Genomic DNA, 18,314 nt, shown 5'->3' on the forward strand with positions numbered 1-18,314 from the left:
TGAAAACACTAAGTTTACAGATATAAAGAAAGTATTGTTAAGCCTGAAATTCAATTAGTTAAGCAATGAAACCAATTAGTTAAGCATTGCAATCAATTAGTTAAACAATGAAATCAATTAGTTAAGCAATGAAACCAATGAGTTAAGCATTGCAACCAATTAGTTAAGCAATGAAAACCAATTAGTTAAGCATTGAAACCAATTAGTTAAGCAATGAAACCAATTAGTTAAGCATTGCAACCAATTAGTTAAGCAATGAAACCAATTAGTTAAGCATTGAAACCAATTAGTTAAGGTTTGTCGAACTTTATCTCTCTCCTTCATTCACTTTGGTTTAAGATTTTCAGCTTTTCAAAGACGTGTTCATCTAATGTTCTTTTCCAGTAATTCACCGAATCCATTTGTTTTCTGATTTGATTTTGGTTTCGGATTTGTTTTCTGATTTGATTTTAGTTTGTGGCGTCGAATGCGGCGATTTTGGTTTGTGGCGTCGAATGCGGTGTTTTGTCGATAATTTGGACGATCTTAGTTTTTTTGTAGATCGAACCGAGTTTGTGCTTTGGATGCGATGTTAGAGGATGTTGAGCGGTCGATGGTGGAGATGGTAGTAGGCAGTAGATGTTTGAGGAAAGAGATCTGGAGGAGCTGTTGCAATTGCCAGTGACTGCAATCGCGAAGTAACATGCTTTGGTGGCTGCGATGTTTCTTCAGTGTGGCCTGGTGGTCTTGCAGTGGCTTCGCTATCCCTGCTGGTGGCTGCGACTCGAAGGAACATCAGCTGGTGCAAGGGTTGCCTGAGCTTGTGGTTTGATTGATGATGTTGGTGTTATGTTTTGTTGTTGGATTGAGATTGCTATTCAACAAAAAACAAGAGTTCAAGAATAATTTGTATTTTTTTAAAAGTGTAATTATTAATGGATTTGATGTATTTAGTAATGATTAAATTGCTTATAGTTAATAATATTTTCGTTCTAGTTATATTTCTAATGTATATAGTAATTATTAAATTGCTAATAGTTAATATTTGTAATGTTTTTGTTTTAGTTATATTTCTGATATATATTTAGTTATGAAATTTTAGTTTTAGTAACATTTTTTTTGCATTGAAGTCATTTTTTGTTTTAGTTTTTCTTATGTTATATTTAGTTAAAAATAACTTTGATTTAGTTAAGATTACAATTGTTTTAGTTAACATTACAATTATTTTTGTTAAGAATAATTTTTAGTTCAAACTTAATTGTTTTAGCTAAGAATACATTTTGATGTTTAGTTAAAAAAATTTGAGTTTTAGTTAAGGTTTTTAGAATTTTAGTTATGATTTTTTAAGTTTTAGTTGTGATTCATTTATGACGTTTGGTTATAATTTATTGAGTTTTAGTTAAGGTTTTTTGAATTTTAGTTATGGTATTTTGAGTTTAAGTTACGTATTTCCGAGTTTCAAACAACAAATTTCAGAGCTTTAATTAAGATTCAGAAATGGAACCAATTAATTAAGATATGGAACCAATTAGTTAATAAATGGAACCAATTAGTTAAGCAATAAAACTAATTAGTTAAACACTGAAACTAATAAGTTTACAAGTATAAAGAAAATATTTGTTGAGCGTGGAATTCAATTAGTTATGCATTCGAACTAATTAGTTAAATAATGAAAGCAATTAGTTAAACATTGGGACCAGTTACTTATGCAATAAAACTAATAAGTTTACAGATATAAAGAAATTTTTGTTAAGCCTGAAATTTAATTAGTTAAGTAATTGAACCAATTAGTTAAGCAATGAAACCAATTAGTTAAGCACTGAAACCAAGTAGTTAATCAATATAACCAATTAGTTAAGCAGTAAAACCATTTAGTTAACCACTGGAACCAATTAGTTAAACATTAAAACCAACTAGTTAAGCATTGAAACCAATAAGTTTACAGATATAAAGTATTTGTTAAGCCTGACGTTCAATTAGTTAAGCAATGGAACAAATTAGTTAAACAATGGAACGATTTAGTTAAAGCAATGGAACCAATTAGTTAAGCAATTAAACCAGTTAGTTAAGTCTGAAATTCAATTAGTTAAGCAATGAAACCAATTAGTCAAACAATAGAACCAGTTAGTTAAGCAACGAAACGACTTAGTTAAAGAAATGGAATCAATTAGTTAAGCCTGAAATTCATTTAGTTAAGCAATAAAACCAATTAGTTAAGCCTGCAATTCAATTAGTTAAACATAAAATTCAATTAGTTGAACAATGAAAACAATTAGTTAAGACTGAAATCCAATTAGTTAAGAATGAAATTTCATTAGTTAAGCCTGAAATTCAATTAGTTAAGCTATGAAACCAATTAGTTAAACAATGGAACGAATTAGTTAAAGCAATAAAACCAATTAGTTAAGTAATGAAATCAATTTATTAAGCATGAAATTCAATTAGTTAAGCATTGAAACTAATTAGTTAAGCACGTGAACTAATTAGTTAAGCAATACATAATTTTAGAGATTTTTGTATAAATTAATTACGATAAAATATTTATGCTTCTAAAAACCATTTCAAAACTAAAAAATTACTTAAATGCAAAAAATGTAACTAAAAATCATTTCATAACTAAATATAAGAAAATTATAACTAATTCCATACAATCTTTTACTAAAACCATGAATAACTCAATAGAATTAAAACACCAACAAGTAGTCAATTCCTCCTTCTAAAACCAACCAAGATTAAAAAAAAAAAATCTGGAACATGATGTTCCCGTCGGTGAGATGGTGTTGATCCGAAAAGCTCCGCTTCTCCTTCCTTTCTCGCTGTTTCCCGGCGGATTGTTCCTTGAGGCAAGCTTCCACCACAACGGTCATTTCACTGAAACCGCGCACCTCCAACAACTCCCTATCATTTCACGAAACCCAACGTCTTCCTAGCAGCACCAGCCACATCCCCACCACCGTCACCGCCCCCTCTTCAATTCTCATGAAATCAAACATCTAAAATATCAACCAAATTAATCAAAAACCTAAATTGCAAATTCAACAAAATCAAAGGAAAAAAACCGAAAACCTAAAACCTCAAACGAAATCCATGGTCGGCGGAGAACAGAGGCTGGGACAGTCGGAATCCATGGTGGTGCATCTTGCAACGGCGGCGAGAGGACAGATCGGAGAAGGAGAAGGCCGGAGAAGAGAGAATGAAGGTGGCTATGGTTTTGGAGGGGACGGCGAGAGTGTTGGAGGAGAGAGAGAGCGGGGCTGAGGGGTTAGGTTTGGTGTTGCAGAAGGTTAGGATTTTGTGTGGTAGAGAGAAGGATGAGAGGAGAGCGTTTGCAGAAAATGAGAGGAGAGAGAAAAATTTTCAACTTATATCGCGCGTGAGGCCACGCGCGCGTGGTTTCACACCCGGTCTTTCCTACACGCGCCTGTAAGGCGGTCCTACCGAAAAGTTGCTGTTTGAAAAATGGCACCTGTTCTAATGTTTTTCTTATCTTTATTTTGTCGTTTATTGGGGTGATATGTATCTTGAAATACATATCAGATATTAACCTCTCCTCCTTCTTGGCAATGTACGATAAATCTCAATGGGCTAAAGTTCCAAAAACATACACAAGCTCGTGCAAGAGAGTACTCGATAAAAGAAAATTAAAATATATACTCAGTTACTCAGTTGTACGTAGTACTCCCTCCGTCCCGGAATACTTGACCTGTTTTCCTTATCGGACCGTCCCTTAATACTTGACCTGTTTCTAAAAATGGAAATATTCTTAACAATATTATATTATTTCTCACTCCACCCCTATTAACCCACCTACCCCCTACTCCATACAAAAAATAATTAAAAATTCAACCCATACTCTCCACCAACCCCACCTCTTAACCCACCTCCCACTAACTACATTAAAATAATACCCCACTATCAACTACTGCCTATTAAATTAAATAAGTCAATTCAAGTTCCTTAAACTCTGTGCCGGTCAAACCGGGTCGAGTATTCCAGGACGGAGGGAGTACTCCGTAATATATATCTTCAATTGGAATATTTATTCCAGACACTTTCCATCAAATGTGAATCCAACTTAACATAAACGAAGTACGGAGAAGTACTATCTTTTAGTTCATACAGAATTCCCAAATACAATATTTAAAACATATTGATCTAAGTATCTTTTTAGTTTTTACTAATTACTCCGTAGTTCCTATTTTCCTATGGTTATTTCTAAGACATGTTTGGATTGAGGTTAATAAAATTAGAGGGTAATAAAAGTCAAACTACTCTAATAAAAGAAAAATACGGTAAATTAAAGTGGTTGTAAGGAGAATGTTTGGTGGTGTGATGATTAACAGAAAATGAACAACAGCAATATGAACATTAAGCTGTTAATGCAAGAATTCTTTCAACCAAATATTTCTCTCATTCTCATTGATTTTTGGAATGTGTACAATGCATTGTTTTTATAGTGAGGTCACATTAGGGTTACTTAGCTACACAAGATGACAGCTAATCATTGGCTCACATTCCTAGAAATTTCCTAAAGGAAAAGACAAAATAACATTGTACAGAGAATGAAATATTTGGGATCATGTGACAGTGATGTCACTGATTCTTTGCTGCTGCTGTTTGCTTGCACTTCTGATGGGCTGCAAGAATGGGCTGTAGTAAGGGCCTTCTTTACATCTTGCAGCCATCTTCAACACTCCCCCTCAAGCTGAGAGTGAGGAGTGATTGATCACTCCCAGCTTGGAAAGAAGTTCCTGATGTTGTTTAGTGGATAAGATTTTGGTGAACACATCTGCTAGCTGGTTCTGAGTAGAAACATAGGTTGGAGAGATGATGCCTTCATGCACCTTGTCCCTTATGAAATGATAGTCAATCTCCACATGTTTTGTCTTTTCATGATGGACTGGATTGGCTGCAATGGAAAGAGCTGCTTGGTTATCACACAGGATTGATGTAGACTTTAGAGACCTTAGTCCCAATTCTTTAAGAAGTTGAGTCAACCACATTACTTCACATACAGTCATAGCCATAGCCCTGTACTCAGCTTCAGCAGTAGATCTTGCAACCACATATTATTTTTTGGATTTCCAACTTATAGGAGAATCACCAAGGAGAATGCAGTAGCCAGTAGTGGATCTTCTGGTGGATGGACAACCAGCCCAGTCACTGTCACAATAAGCAGTCAGTTTAGCTGCAGAGTTACTAGCAAGAAGAATGCCCTGATCAGTTGAGCCAGACAAGTATCTAAGCACTCTCAGTGCTGCTTGTTGATGCACACATGTGGGTTTGTGCATGAATTGGCTCAGAATGTGCACTGTGTATGCAATATCAGGCCTTGTTAGAGTTAGGTATATGAGTTTGCCTACCAGTTGCTGATATGTTTCAGGATTAGGAAGAGGTTCACCACTGTCAGGTGTGAGTTTGGAGTGACTATCCATGGGAAGCTTCAATGCCCTACACTGGCTGAGTCCATATTCTTCTAGCAGATCACACACATATTTCTTTTGGGAGAGAAATATTCCTTGAGCAGTCCTGTCAACTTCAATACCCAAAAAGTATCTCAACTCACCCATGTCTTTCATATGAAACTGTGAGGAGAGAAATTGCTTAGCTTGATCTATGAGATCCATATTGTTGCTAGCCAAGATCAAATCATCAACATACACTAGTATCCCAACAAAGTTTTCAGTGCTTTCCTTGATGAACAATGAGTAGTCACTCTTGGACTGAGTAAAGCCATTTGCTTTTAGAGAAGAACTTAGCTTTGCAAACCATTGCCTGGGTGCCTGTTTGAGTCCATACAAGGATTTCAGCAACTTGCACACCTTTGTAGGATTGCAAGTGGACTGCTCCCCCTCAAACTGATCACTGAATCTGAAGCCATACCCTAGGTAACCTGGTGGGAATTTCATGTACACAGTTTCTTTCAAATCACCATGCAAGAATGCATTTTTACATCCATTTGATGTACAAACCAGTTACTAAGAGATGCAACAGTCAAAAGGGACCTCACAGTGGAGAGTTTTGCCACTGGTGCAAATGTTTCTTCATAGTCAATTCCATATCTCTGCCTATTTCCCAACACAACTAATCTGGACTTGTTTCTGTCAAGACCCCCATCAAAGTGGTATTTAGTTTTGTACATCCATTTACATCCTAAGGCTTGCTTCCCAGGAGGGAGATCAGTTATTTCCCATGTATTGTTGCTCTCTAATGCATCCAACTCATCATTCATAGCAAGTCTCCATTTTTCATTCCGAACAGCATGTTTAAAATGCTTAGGATCAGGCACTTTAGGTTGAGTAATGTGTGTCATGAAGCAAAAGAATTGTGGAGTCACTCTTGTTTGTGCCACATAATGCACAAGAGAAGGTTCAATCACTGTGGCATGAGACACTTGATAATCTGAGTGCCATGCTGGTGTTCTGTGAGATCTAGTTGACCTCCTCTGTTCAGTCACAATGGGAGCACTGCTTGCTTGAGTGTCAACAGCAGTGTCATCACTCAGTATGGGATCATCAGCTATCCACTATAATGGTTGATTGTTTGTATTACTGCATGTGCTTGCATCAGCAGAAGTTAATATGTTTTCATAAAATCTCACATCTCTGGAAACAAAGACTGTTTGAGTGAGTAGGTTATACAGCTTGTATCCCTTTTGAGTGATAGGATATCCAATGAAAATGCAAGGCACTCCTCTGGCCTCAAACTTGTCTTTGCTGTTGTTAGGGTTGCTTGCAATTGTTAAACACCCAAAGGTTTGAGGTGTTTATACTTGGGTTTCTTTTTATACAAAGCTTCATAGGGAGTCTTGTTCTGTATTACAGAAGATGGCAATCTGTTGGTAATGTGAACTGCAGCAAGTACACAATCACCCCAAAATTTCAAGGGCAAGCCAGAGTGAAACCTTATTGCTCTAGACATCTCAAGTATGTTCCTGTGTTTTCTCTCAACTCTACCATTCTGTTGAGGTTTGTTTACACAGGATGTCTGGTGTAAGACACCTAGTTGATCAAAGAATGGTCTACACTTGCTGTCATCAAATTCAAGTGCATTGTCTGACCTGATGACTTTAACTTTCTTCTCATGCTGTGTTTCTGCCATTTTCACAAAGGTGGAGATGGCTTGATATGCATCTGAGTTGGCTTTCAGCAGGTGAACCCATATCACTCTAGTATGATCATCAACTATAGTCATGAAGTATCTGTGATTTCCTCTTGTGTTCACCTTGTAAGCACCCCATATGTCTATGTGCACTAGATCAAATGCACAAGCAGCCCTAGATTTGCTTTGAGTATAGGGAAGTTTTGTGAACTTTGCTAAGGGACCGCTCAAACACACTTCACTGTCATCCCCCTTTATATTTTCAATTCCTTCAATTTTCTCAATCTTCTTTATAGGAGCATGACCTAATCTGTGATGCCACAAGACAGGTGCACTCAAAGTGGGTACATCTCTCACCACATTTGGTACACTTGACACACTTGTCACATTTCCAGCTAACTTTTCACTGGATTTGCTTTCTGTTGTGCTCATAGTCCCTTCTTTCAATTTCTGAAGAGTCTTTTCTAGGGGTTCATTTATCAGGTAGTATAAGCCATTCAAAGCTCTACCAATTCCTTTCACAACCTTGCTGGTTGAATCCTCAATAACACAATAACCAGAATAGAAATTCACTTTACAGTTTGCATCTTCAGCTAACTTATTCACAGACAACAAATTGTGTTTAAATGCAGGAACATATAGCACCTTTTTCAGTTCTAGATTACTTTCAAGTCTAACATTTCCAAAGTGAGAGATACTAGAAGTTTCTCCAGTAGGAAGGTTAATATAGGGACTGTTCTGACTCTTGACAGGATTAATCAAAGTACTAAAATTTTCAGTCATATGATTGGAAGCGTCAGAATCAATTATCCAATCTAACCCTAGGGAGTCAGCAAAATGACAGGACACCATACCTGAGTAGTTCATGTCCATTTCATCATCTGTGTCTGATCCACCTTCCTTGGAGGGTACAGGCAACATTCTAAGAAGCTGCTCCAACTGTTGAGTGTTTATCTGAGATTTGTTACCTCCACTGGAGCCAGTTTCACTATTTCCATGAGCATTTCCAGCAAGTTTCATACCATTCCCTTGCTTCCATTTGTTCCATTTTTGTTGTCCACCACCTTGCATCTTCCCTTTTCCTTTGTAGGGTGTTTTTTCAGTTTGCTTTCCTCTAGGGTGCCAGCTAGGATAGCCAACTACACTCCAGCACTTGTCACCCATGTGTCCAGCTTTCCCACAAGGTGTACATGTCACTTCATTTCCCTTGCTGTACATGGCAAGGGTTTCACCTTCTTCTTTGATGTGACCCAAGATGTCTCTCTGTGACTCTTCTTGTTGCAGACAGCTACATGCTGTTTCTACAGAAGGTAGAGGAGTCATCATGAGAAGCTGACTTCTCTGAGGTCCATAGTGTTCATCCACCCCATTTAGAAACTGGAAGAGTTTCTACTCTTCTTGTTGCCTTGTCAGAGCTTGTATGAAGGAGTTTATCTCTGTAGTCATAGTAGTGATAGGTGGCAAATCATTGAGTGATTCCAACTCTTCCCACAAACCACACATGACTGTATAATAGTCACTGATGGGTTTTCCCATCTGTTTGGTTTCATACAAATCCCTATTGAGTTTGTATTTTCTTGAACCATTGGTCAGAGACAACCTTTGTTCTAACCGCTTCCATATTTGTGCAGAGCTATTCAGAAACATGATGGACTTCTTTATGGACTCATATACAGTCCCAATGATCCAAGAGATAACTGTGTTGTTGCAAGTTTCCCAATTTTCAACCTTTGTTGGGTCTTCATCTTTCTTGTATGCACCTGTAACAAATCCAAGCTTTCGTTTTGAAGCCAAAGCAATTTCCATAGAACGCTTCCAAGATCTGTAGTTTGTAGATCCTTGAAGCTTCTCTATGTTTGCAAACTGAGTGCCATCAGAGGGGTGAAGATACAAATGACTAGATGGATCTATTGTAACCATAGCTGAACCAGAGTTTTCTATTTTAAAGGATTAAAGATGAGATTTTTGAGGAAAGTGATCACTGTATTTGAAGATAACTGTGTTTTCCTTACCAAGATAGGTTGAAAGATTGGATTTTGATGAACCGTAGCTCTGATACCATGATGATTAACAGAAAATGAACAACAGCAATATGAACATTAAGCTGTTAATGCAAGAATTCTTTCAACCAAATGTTTCTCTCATTCTCATTGATTTTTAGAATGTGTACAATGCATTGTTTTTATAGTGAGGCCACATTAGGGTTACTTAGCTACACAAGATGACAGCTAATCATTGGCTCACATTCCTAAAAATTTCCTAAAGGAAAAGACAAAATAACATTGTACAGAGAATGAAATATTTGGATCATGTGACAGTGATGTCACTGATTCTTTGTTGTTGCTGTTTGCTTGCACTTCTGATGGGCTGCAAGAATGGGCTGTAGTAAGGGCCTTCTTTACATCTTGCAGCCATCTTCAACATGGTGTTATGATGAGAAGTGGTAGTATTATGAGCAGAAGGAAGGAAAAAGTTATTAACCCCAAATAAGGGTAATAATTACCTTATGGGGACAATGGTTAACTATTAACCCATAATGAGGGTAGCTATTCTCCTCTTCCTTTTCTTTTCTTATTACGTACCAATACTAGTTTATTCACTTAATCACTTAGCGGATGCAAGCTTTTTCTTTCAATAGCCCCAAATGAGGATAGTAATTATAATATGGGGGTAGTAGGTAACTAACTAACTATTACCCTACAATGAGGGTAACTAACAAGGGCAGATGTATCACCTCTCTTCACCCCTTATCATCACTTTATTTTTTCTTACTTTGAGTTTTATTAATACGTTAGTGCATTACGTTCAATTCAAACATGTCCTTAAATACTACACTTATATTTTTAAGCTTAACGACCCATGCATGCACCACTTCAAGAATTTGTGCTTGCTTTGTTAATAACAACAACAACACTAAATAAATAAATAAATAAATAAATAAATAGGGGGAATCGGAAAAACATGGGAATATGGAGATGATAGAGTTAACAACAGAATAGGCAAATGTAGGAATTTCAAATTCCATGTATGGAGTTGGAATTCCTTCAAAGCATGTGATTTTAATAACCTACTACCCCTAAGGCCCTAAGTAACTCAAAATTCCCATGATTTGTAAAGTCTTTCATAATATCAACCAGCAACTTTAGACAATTCCTAGAAATTTGATGTGGGAATTTTATTCATATTCGATACAATTTTTTTTAGGAATTTATTTCAATATCAACCAAACACGCACTTAATTTAATGATATTTCACATAATCCGATTTTTTTTAGTAAAATCACAATAATTAAAATAATGTGTAAACGGTGTAGAATGTTGCGACTAAAAATAAACGAGAAAGAAAGTACTACAAATTAAATTAGTTGATAACGATTTAACAATTAACATATTTTTATACATTTTGCATTTTTATTTTTGAGTTCTTGATTGCCAGTCGTTAAAACGTCTACTGTCAATTTATCATAACACAATGACAAAAGTTCAATATATGAATGTAGGTGGCAAGCTTGTTATTTTCAAATGGAAAGATGACAACTAAAATTTGATCTTCCTTCCATATATCTGGGGCGGTGGATTAATGTTCCAATTCCATCAACTGGAATGTCTTCTTTCTACTCATTATGCTTGGACAATAATAATGTTAGTTGATATCTTATAAGTAATGTCTTTTTATTTCAAATAATAGTTAAAGTTCTGTTCTGTTCACCTTATCTCCACTTATTTCAGAAAAAATAAGTTCACATAAGTTCATATAAGTTCATATAAGATTCAGGAAAAATAAGTGAAAATCAGGTGAATAGAACGCATCCTTAGATACCGATTACTACGCCTACGAATTGAGATGGCTAATAGGTCGGTCTGACCCAGTCACCGAGTCTACCCTGACACATTTTTTTTTTTTTTTGGGTCATGTGGGTCGGACTCACTAGAATTTGAGTCTTTAATGGCAATCCAATAATGATGTGCCAAAAATCCCGTCGTAAATGTCTTTTGCGACGGGGCTAACAACTAAAAAAAGACGAGAACAACCGTCACAAATGCCTTTTACGACAGGATAACGACGGAATTTTCCATCAATGACGACCCCCTTTTAGGACGGATTTGCAACAGAAAATCCCGTCACTATTGGCCTTTAGCGAAGGAATTTCTCCTCGTTAATGGTACAATATCTTGTAGTGTAACTTATGATCCATGACACAACCCGTCCAACCCGGATTTTTTTTGATGTGTCGTGGGTCGAATTTTTCAACACGGTCATTTCAACCCACCCCATCGAATCCGACACAACCCAACCCACAAAACAAAAGCCACCCAACACGAACCCAACCCACGAAATAAAACTCACCCAACACGAACTGAACCCACCCAATACACGAATCCAACCCACCCACCTTGACTTTTACTGAGGTGGTCGTGTGTCAACTATCCCCGATCGACCCACAAACCCACCCATGACCCACTAACCGTCTCATTGGCCATCTCTACCTACGGAGTATCATTTATTGGTTGGTTAGATGCACTATCTATACTATTAAAAGTGCGTTTGAGAACTCTAGTTTAGTGAGGCCAGAAAATGGGTAGAATTGTGGAATATGATAATTCCTTACTTTTAGCTTGTTTGATCATTTAAATGGAAAATTGAGAATATGAAATGCGTGGAAATGTATGGAACTCAACTAGTTACATTTTCCTGCTTTATTTTCCTCACAAAGGTGATGGAAAAACCGTGGAAACCTGCAGAAAACAAAAATAAACAAGTGAAAAATATAACATTTCATTTTTCATAGTTTTCCACAATAATTAGACAAACCAATTAAAATTTAGAAATTTCCCCATATTTCTTCAGATTTACTTTTCTATAGATTTCCATAGTTGTACTTTTCATCACATTTCTACATTAACTTCGTTTCAAACACAATATACAACTACATGTCATCTCGCCTACAAGTATGACCCTTCATTTGTATATCTCATATTCTAATCACTATGCCACAACCATTTTGTTGTTCAGTATACATTCGAAACTATATTGACTCAATATAGTCAGAAAAGTGATCTTGGTCATTCTTTAATAGTCTTACATCACTATTTAATAATTACTTTTTACCAGTTATTAATCATAGCTTACATGATAGATTTTATTAAAACATGTTCAAGCAAAATATATTATAAGCTAACAAATTAAATTTTAATCCATACTCCTACTATTACCCAGACCACTAACTAGTTTCAAAAACATAAAAACAAAGAGGCAAATACAGGCCGGAGTACTCCGGATAAGGCAAAGGAGGGAGCTGAGTAATGTGATAATTTTTTTGTGGTTGCTAAAAAGTAATGGAAGTACTTCATATCACAATGTTACTTTGTCGAAGTGACACTTTCAGCATAAAATAAAATAAAAAGAAAGGCAAATATTATTCTCAGCTCGACATTATCAATTAAAGGCACGATTGTAAACTAATTTTGATACACCTTGCTAAGAGCACAGGAAAATACGAGTGAGTGAGTCAAACTCGGTTTCCGATCAGATTTCGGTTCAGTTCAGTTCCGTTAAATTTAATTCAGCTGAATAAAGTTCCGAACATAGCTCAAATGAGATTACATCCTAAAAATCAATTGACAATAGGAAGAGCGACTCACTTAGGTTATAAACTAGAAACTTTTTATTTCATTTCCAACGTGAGACATAAATATTCCCACTTACTTTCTAACAATGACACAATCTCAAGCTTTCTTCCTCCATAATAATATTTTACATGGTATCAGAGTAAGTTTTCCATAAAACTATATTTGTTTTTTCAATAGCAGGCGTTGAAGCCACACCGCCTCCCCATCTAAGCGAATCGAACCGGATTTCTCATTTTATTTAGGAATCAAGATCGTCTTGATGATTTTATCAGCCAAATTAGACTATATTATGATAAATGCTTATTTTGATAAATCTAATTATGATAAATGCTTATTTTTGCAAATTTGAAACACAAGTATGGGTGTGTTTGTCTCTTACAGTGGCATCTTAAGATAGATTGGGTGGTTGTCTTCCAGTGAAATTGTATGGTTGAAGTTACGGAATAAAAAAATTCCAACACTATCTTTTATGTATTTTTAAATGTTCAACATGCAATAATATACTATTACATATTTGAAAATGAGTTGCGAAGCTCTTAGAAATAACTACAAAATCCATGCCTAGCTAGCTGAGCTCATTATTGAAACTCTAGCATTTTAATGTCTTGGGATATACTACTAATTGAAACAGTAAATCAAGGGAAATAATGAAATTGAATTAGATTTTTTTGGTATTAATGAAATTGAATTAGATGACACCTTGCATCATGAGAATTTATGTTAGATAAATTATAAGTTTATACTCCGTGAAGTTATGATAAACTTAAAACAGTTAAAAAGAGTTGCGATATAACATAAAATAAGTTATGTTACAATATAATGGAATTAAGTTCAACTAAAATAATTACTACACTGAAAATAATTAAATTCGACTATAATAAGCATTGGATAATTTCAAATAAGTTTAGATAACATAAGTTTATAAATAAGTTGAATATAATAGAATAGAAAGTATTATTAAAAAAAAGAAGAGAAAAGAATAGAAAGTTCTATAGTGGATAGAGAGTTAGAGACCAGTGCAAAACTGCAAACTAAAGGCGTCGTTGAGATATCAAGGGTGGCCAAAGTTTTATCATATACTCCGTATTCATGTTCTAGTGATATGTCATCATTTTTCGTTCTTTGTCCGGATATTTTGGAATGAGTCATAATTGATTCAATTTTTTATTGTTTAATCTCTACATAAAGCCATGTTAATTTGGAATTTAAACCGGGTCATCACATTTTGTTGACAGTTCGAGTTTGGTCCTCTAAACTTCTTCAAGTTTGTTCTTAAGTACATGAGTAGTTGTTCAAGTTTGTTCTCTAATTAAACTTGGCATTGAGGAGATGTTCATATAAATGACTGCACGATTAACAACTTAAATGGTAACAATCTAGAATTTATATAAGAGAATCCTTAAAATAGATAGTCTTTTACTTTAAAGTCAATGTACACATTACACATAAGATTGATAAGAGTACTATTGTTAGAAATCATATTGATCATGGAAGCAAAAAATTGGCAAAGTTGAATAACAATTCAACATTATGAATTGTGAATTTATGCACAAAATCATACATGTGTGCCACCGTTGTACGGATGAGGACTAGGTGTGTTACTAGCAGGCTCCACTCTTCTCATCATGATAGAGGGTCTTTGCGAGAAATCATCTTCGTCATGGTACGCGTAGGCGAACCCGCCATGTCGGGTCATATCCATACCCGCAGTTTCATCTTCACTTGAGATCCTTAATAATTTAAGTTTCTTTAAGATTAAGAAGAGAGGAGCCATTGTGACACTGACCCACCCGAATACAACGAGGATTTGGATCACTTGGGCCGCGAGTAGTCTTCCTCCTCCACCCATGAATAGTCCGTAGGGCCGATCCAACCCATAGATCTCCCCGATATACCGCTTGCTTGCGAATAGTCCGGTAAAGAGTAGACCCCACGCGCCACATCCGGCGTGTAATTGGGCTGCCTCAAGTGGGTCATCATACTTGACCTTCTCAGCCAACTTGTTTAGCCCAATCAAGACCCAAGCAGCTACAAACCCACAAACAATAGCAGCCCATGGCTCAACAACAGAACATCCAGAAGTTATAGCTGCAAACCCACCCAAAAGCCCATTGCATACATCGATCACATTCCAATGACCCGCCAACAACCTCTTGCTAAATAAGGTAGTCAACGCCGCAGTTGATCCAGCCAATGTTGTAGTGACAGCTGTCCTTCCTACACCACTCCATTGACCATAATACCCTCCAGGGGACCCATATGGCTTCAAAATTGTCAAAAACGAACCTGGGTTAAAACCATACCAACCAAACCAAAGCAAGAATGTCCCTAGTACCACCAACGAAGCACTATGACCCCTTAGAACAACGGACCGGCCCGATCGGTCAAACCGGCCTATTCTCGGGCCCTCGATAAAAGCCCCCCATAGACCCGCTACCCCACCAACCATGTGGACCACACCCGACCCAGCAAAATCAATCACTCCTGACCCGAATAATAAATTATTAACATTGGTCGCGCTAGCCCACCCGTCTACTGACCAAAACCAATGAGAAACAATCGGGTAAACAAACCCGGTCAGAAACGTGGAGTAAATAAGATACGCCACGAACTGGGTCCGCTCTGCAATCGAGCCGCTGGTAATACCAGCGGCCGCGATTGCAAAGGACCATTGGTACAAGAAAAAACTATAGTCAAACGTCCCCGAGTCCGAAGACTCAGGGATGTGTCTAAGACCAAAGAAATGACGCCCTACAAAACCATTAGAGGGCGCCCCAAAAGCAAGAGCAAACCCAAAGAGATAGTACGAAAGCGAGCCTGCAGCCGCGTCAAGGACGTTCGTAAGCATGATATTCATAGTGTTCTTGGCCCGGACCGAGCCCGCACATAACATCGCGAACCCGAGCTGCATGGCAAACACTAAATAAGCCGAGAACAACAAGTACGTGTTGTCCACGGCGTACGTCACCGTGGTGAAACGGTCACATAAGTAAGATGCGGCGGCGCTAGCATTGGCGGTGCCGCCAAGGAGTGGCAGTAGCTCCGCCGCGTTACACGACATTGTTGATCGGAGTAGTTTTTAGAGAGAGAAAGAGAAATGTATGGCAGTGAATGGGGGGAGCTTAAGGTGTGGTGTGTATATAAAGGAAATCGTCATTGTAAGAAGTCAAGTGTGTATTATTCTACAGTTGGAATCTAAGAAAGACGTCAATAATTCTATTTTGTCTATTTATTTTTCTTTAATTTTATTTTGTTGGATTTCCAATTTTGGTTTTTAGTAAAGTTAGATAATTAATTAAATGGGGAATTTTTTCAAAGTTGGCTGCATTTTATTCTTGCATATATCATCATCAATGATCGATTGAGCTTTCATAGCAACTTGCACGGACGATATAAGAATCGGCCCGATGCGAACCCGACCCGATCTAGATCCGAACAAAACTAAAGGAAGATCTAGAAAGACCATGCGTTGTTATTTAAGAAACACACTTCAACTAAACTCAGAAAATTTAGTTGACCACAAGAAATTCGACTCGACTAGCTAAAATCAAAAAAACATATATTCATCAATATATACTTTTTAGCTGGCAAGATAAGGGATCATATTGAACCAACACCTAATATTAAATTATCTATTTCAGTTATGCAGATCAACATTTGAGTCACTTTCAAACATATCACATCTGATAAGGCTCAACCTTCAAATCACAAAGGTAAGTTTCTAACCGACTCCACTGTATGGGTTAGTTACTCCTCCGTCCCTTAATACTCGCACTGTTTTGACTGAACACGCTTGTCAATGCACTACTTTGACCACCAATATCTTTAACTACATATTATAAAAACTTATCAAAGCATTAATATTTTGAAAATATATATTAAGATGAAAACAATAATATATTATATACGAACATTTGTTTTCATATAATAGAAATAAAATAGAATCAAGGTAAATTATGTGAATAGACAAAAAGTTAAAACGGTGCGAATTAAGGGACATATATCATGAATATTGAATATATGATGGGAAATCATGGGATGAACTTCTTAGCAACTTGCACGTATTTTTTATTTTTTGAGGCTGTAGTTTTTCTTTGGATGGATTGGGTTTGGGTACACATGGAGGTATTTCAAGGATTTGAGTCATGCTTAATTAAGCAGAAAAAAACTGAAAAATCTCTCGAGATTATAACTTTTAATTAGAGTAATTAACTTTAAGAATCTCTTTTTGGCTTTTGTGTGAAATTGGTTATTAAATCTGAAATAAACATGATTAATCATATGAGGACGGTATAAAACAATTTAAGTACTTTCCGGATTTCAAAAATGAATCATAAAATTTGTATGATCAGTGGCTCAGTGTTACTGTCGGAAAAGACTTTATGTACATCTATTATACAAGATTCTCTTGTACACCATCATTAATTTGTTGACATATCATCAAACCCACTAAAAAATGAGAATGAAAGACAATAAATATGTCATTTCAACCAATAGAAAAGCATGGTGTACAAGATGTCTTGTACACTAGGTGTACATGTAGTAGGATCCAATATCATTGAATCCAAACCGGCTATCCCACGTTGTAAGAGGGTAATACTTCCTCCGATTTTAATACTTGCAACATTGATAACTTTCACGCATGTCTATGCAAAACTTTGATCATTAATATCTTTAATTCTCTTTAAGCAAAAATAATGAAAATTTAATATGTTGAAAATACAAATTGAGTGTTTAGGTGCAACTCTAGGGGTGTTTGGTGTTTTGGTGTATTTTATTCTTGGTAAGTAATAACAACTTTTATTTGCCAAAAAAAAAAAAATTACAAATTGAGACGAATCTAACAAGATACTACATGATTATGTTTTATCTTACGTATAAATCACAAACAATAGTCAAAATAGAATATGTGAATAGTGTAAAATACACAAACGTTGCGAGTATTAAAAATCGGATGAAGTACAAATTACAAAATGAGTGAGAGGAATACAAACTTGAGACCCGTCGTACACCGTCTTTTATTCTTAACCACTAACTTAAGACATCATTGATTGATACTCCATATTTTATATAAGTGCACAAAAAATGCATAATATATCACATAAGTACACAAACCAAGTACTCTTCATGTTCCTTAGATTTTTTTTTTTTAAAACCAATTTATTATATGTTGGTTCAGTGATGATTGTGGTTGAACTTGGTAGACGGACCCCGTGTTCGATCCCCCACAACAACAATTGAGATGGGACTGGAATCTATCCACCCATATCTCGCCTCAAATCCGAATTAACCCTAAAGATAAATTGAATTCTAACACACACAAAAAAAAAATTCCTTAGATTTTTTAGTTTCCTGACCACGCCCATCTTTGCCTGAGGGAAATCCTCTCCTCTATAATCAAAATAGATGCGCTTTTAAAAAGTCACTAATGAAATACTTTGTACGTTTGGTACTCGTATATGAAACGTTAAAAAGAAAAGGCTAAAAGCATAAAATTTAAGTCACGGACTTTTTATTTTTGCGCAGAAATTTAATTTTGATTCACAATAATTGAGGTAGATTCCTTTAGTTGTGTACTGATATTCTCAATTAGGTTCATGATTT

General features: G+C 36.1%; 1 protein-coding gene across 1 annotated transcript; it reads right to left on the reverse strand.

The window, feature by feature from the left end:
- Window positions 1-14,071: 14,071 nt before the first annotated feature.
- Window positions 14,072-15,869, reverse strand: LOC110791171 (ammonium transporter 1 member 2). The gene has a single exon (XM_021995921.2). The coding sequence runs from the start codon at window positions 15,769-15,771 to the stop codon at window positions 14,266-14,268; it is 1,506 nt and encodes a 501-aa protein (XP_021851613.1). The 5' UTR covers window positions 15,772-15,869; the 3' UTR covers window positions 14,072-14,265.
- Window positions 15,870-18,314: the final 2,445 nt, after the last annotated feature.

Source organism: Spinacia oleracea, chromosome 4, assembly GCF_020520425.1.
Source record: "Spinacia oleracea cultivar Varoflay chromosome 4, BTI_SOV_V1, whole genome shotgun sequence".
Taxonomy (NCBI): domain Eukaryota; kingdom Viridiplantae; phylum Streptophyta; class Magnoliopsida; order Caryophyllales; family Amaranthaceae; genus Spinacia; species Spinacia oleracea.

What these genes read in the sequence shown, in the direction of transcription:
- LOC110791171 (XM_021995921.2), bottom strand. Translation starts at nt 15,771, where the DNA reads ATGTCGTGTAACGCGGCGGAGCTACTGCCACTCCTTGGCGGCACCGCC.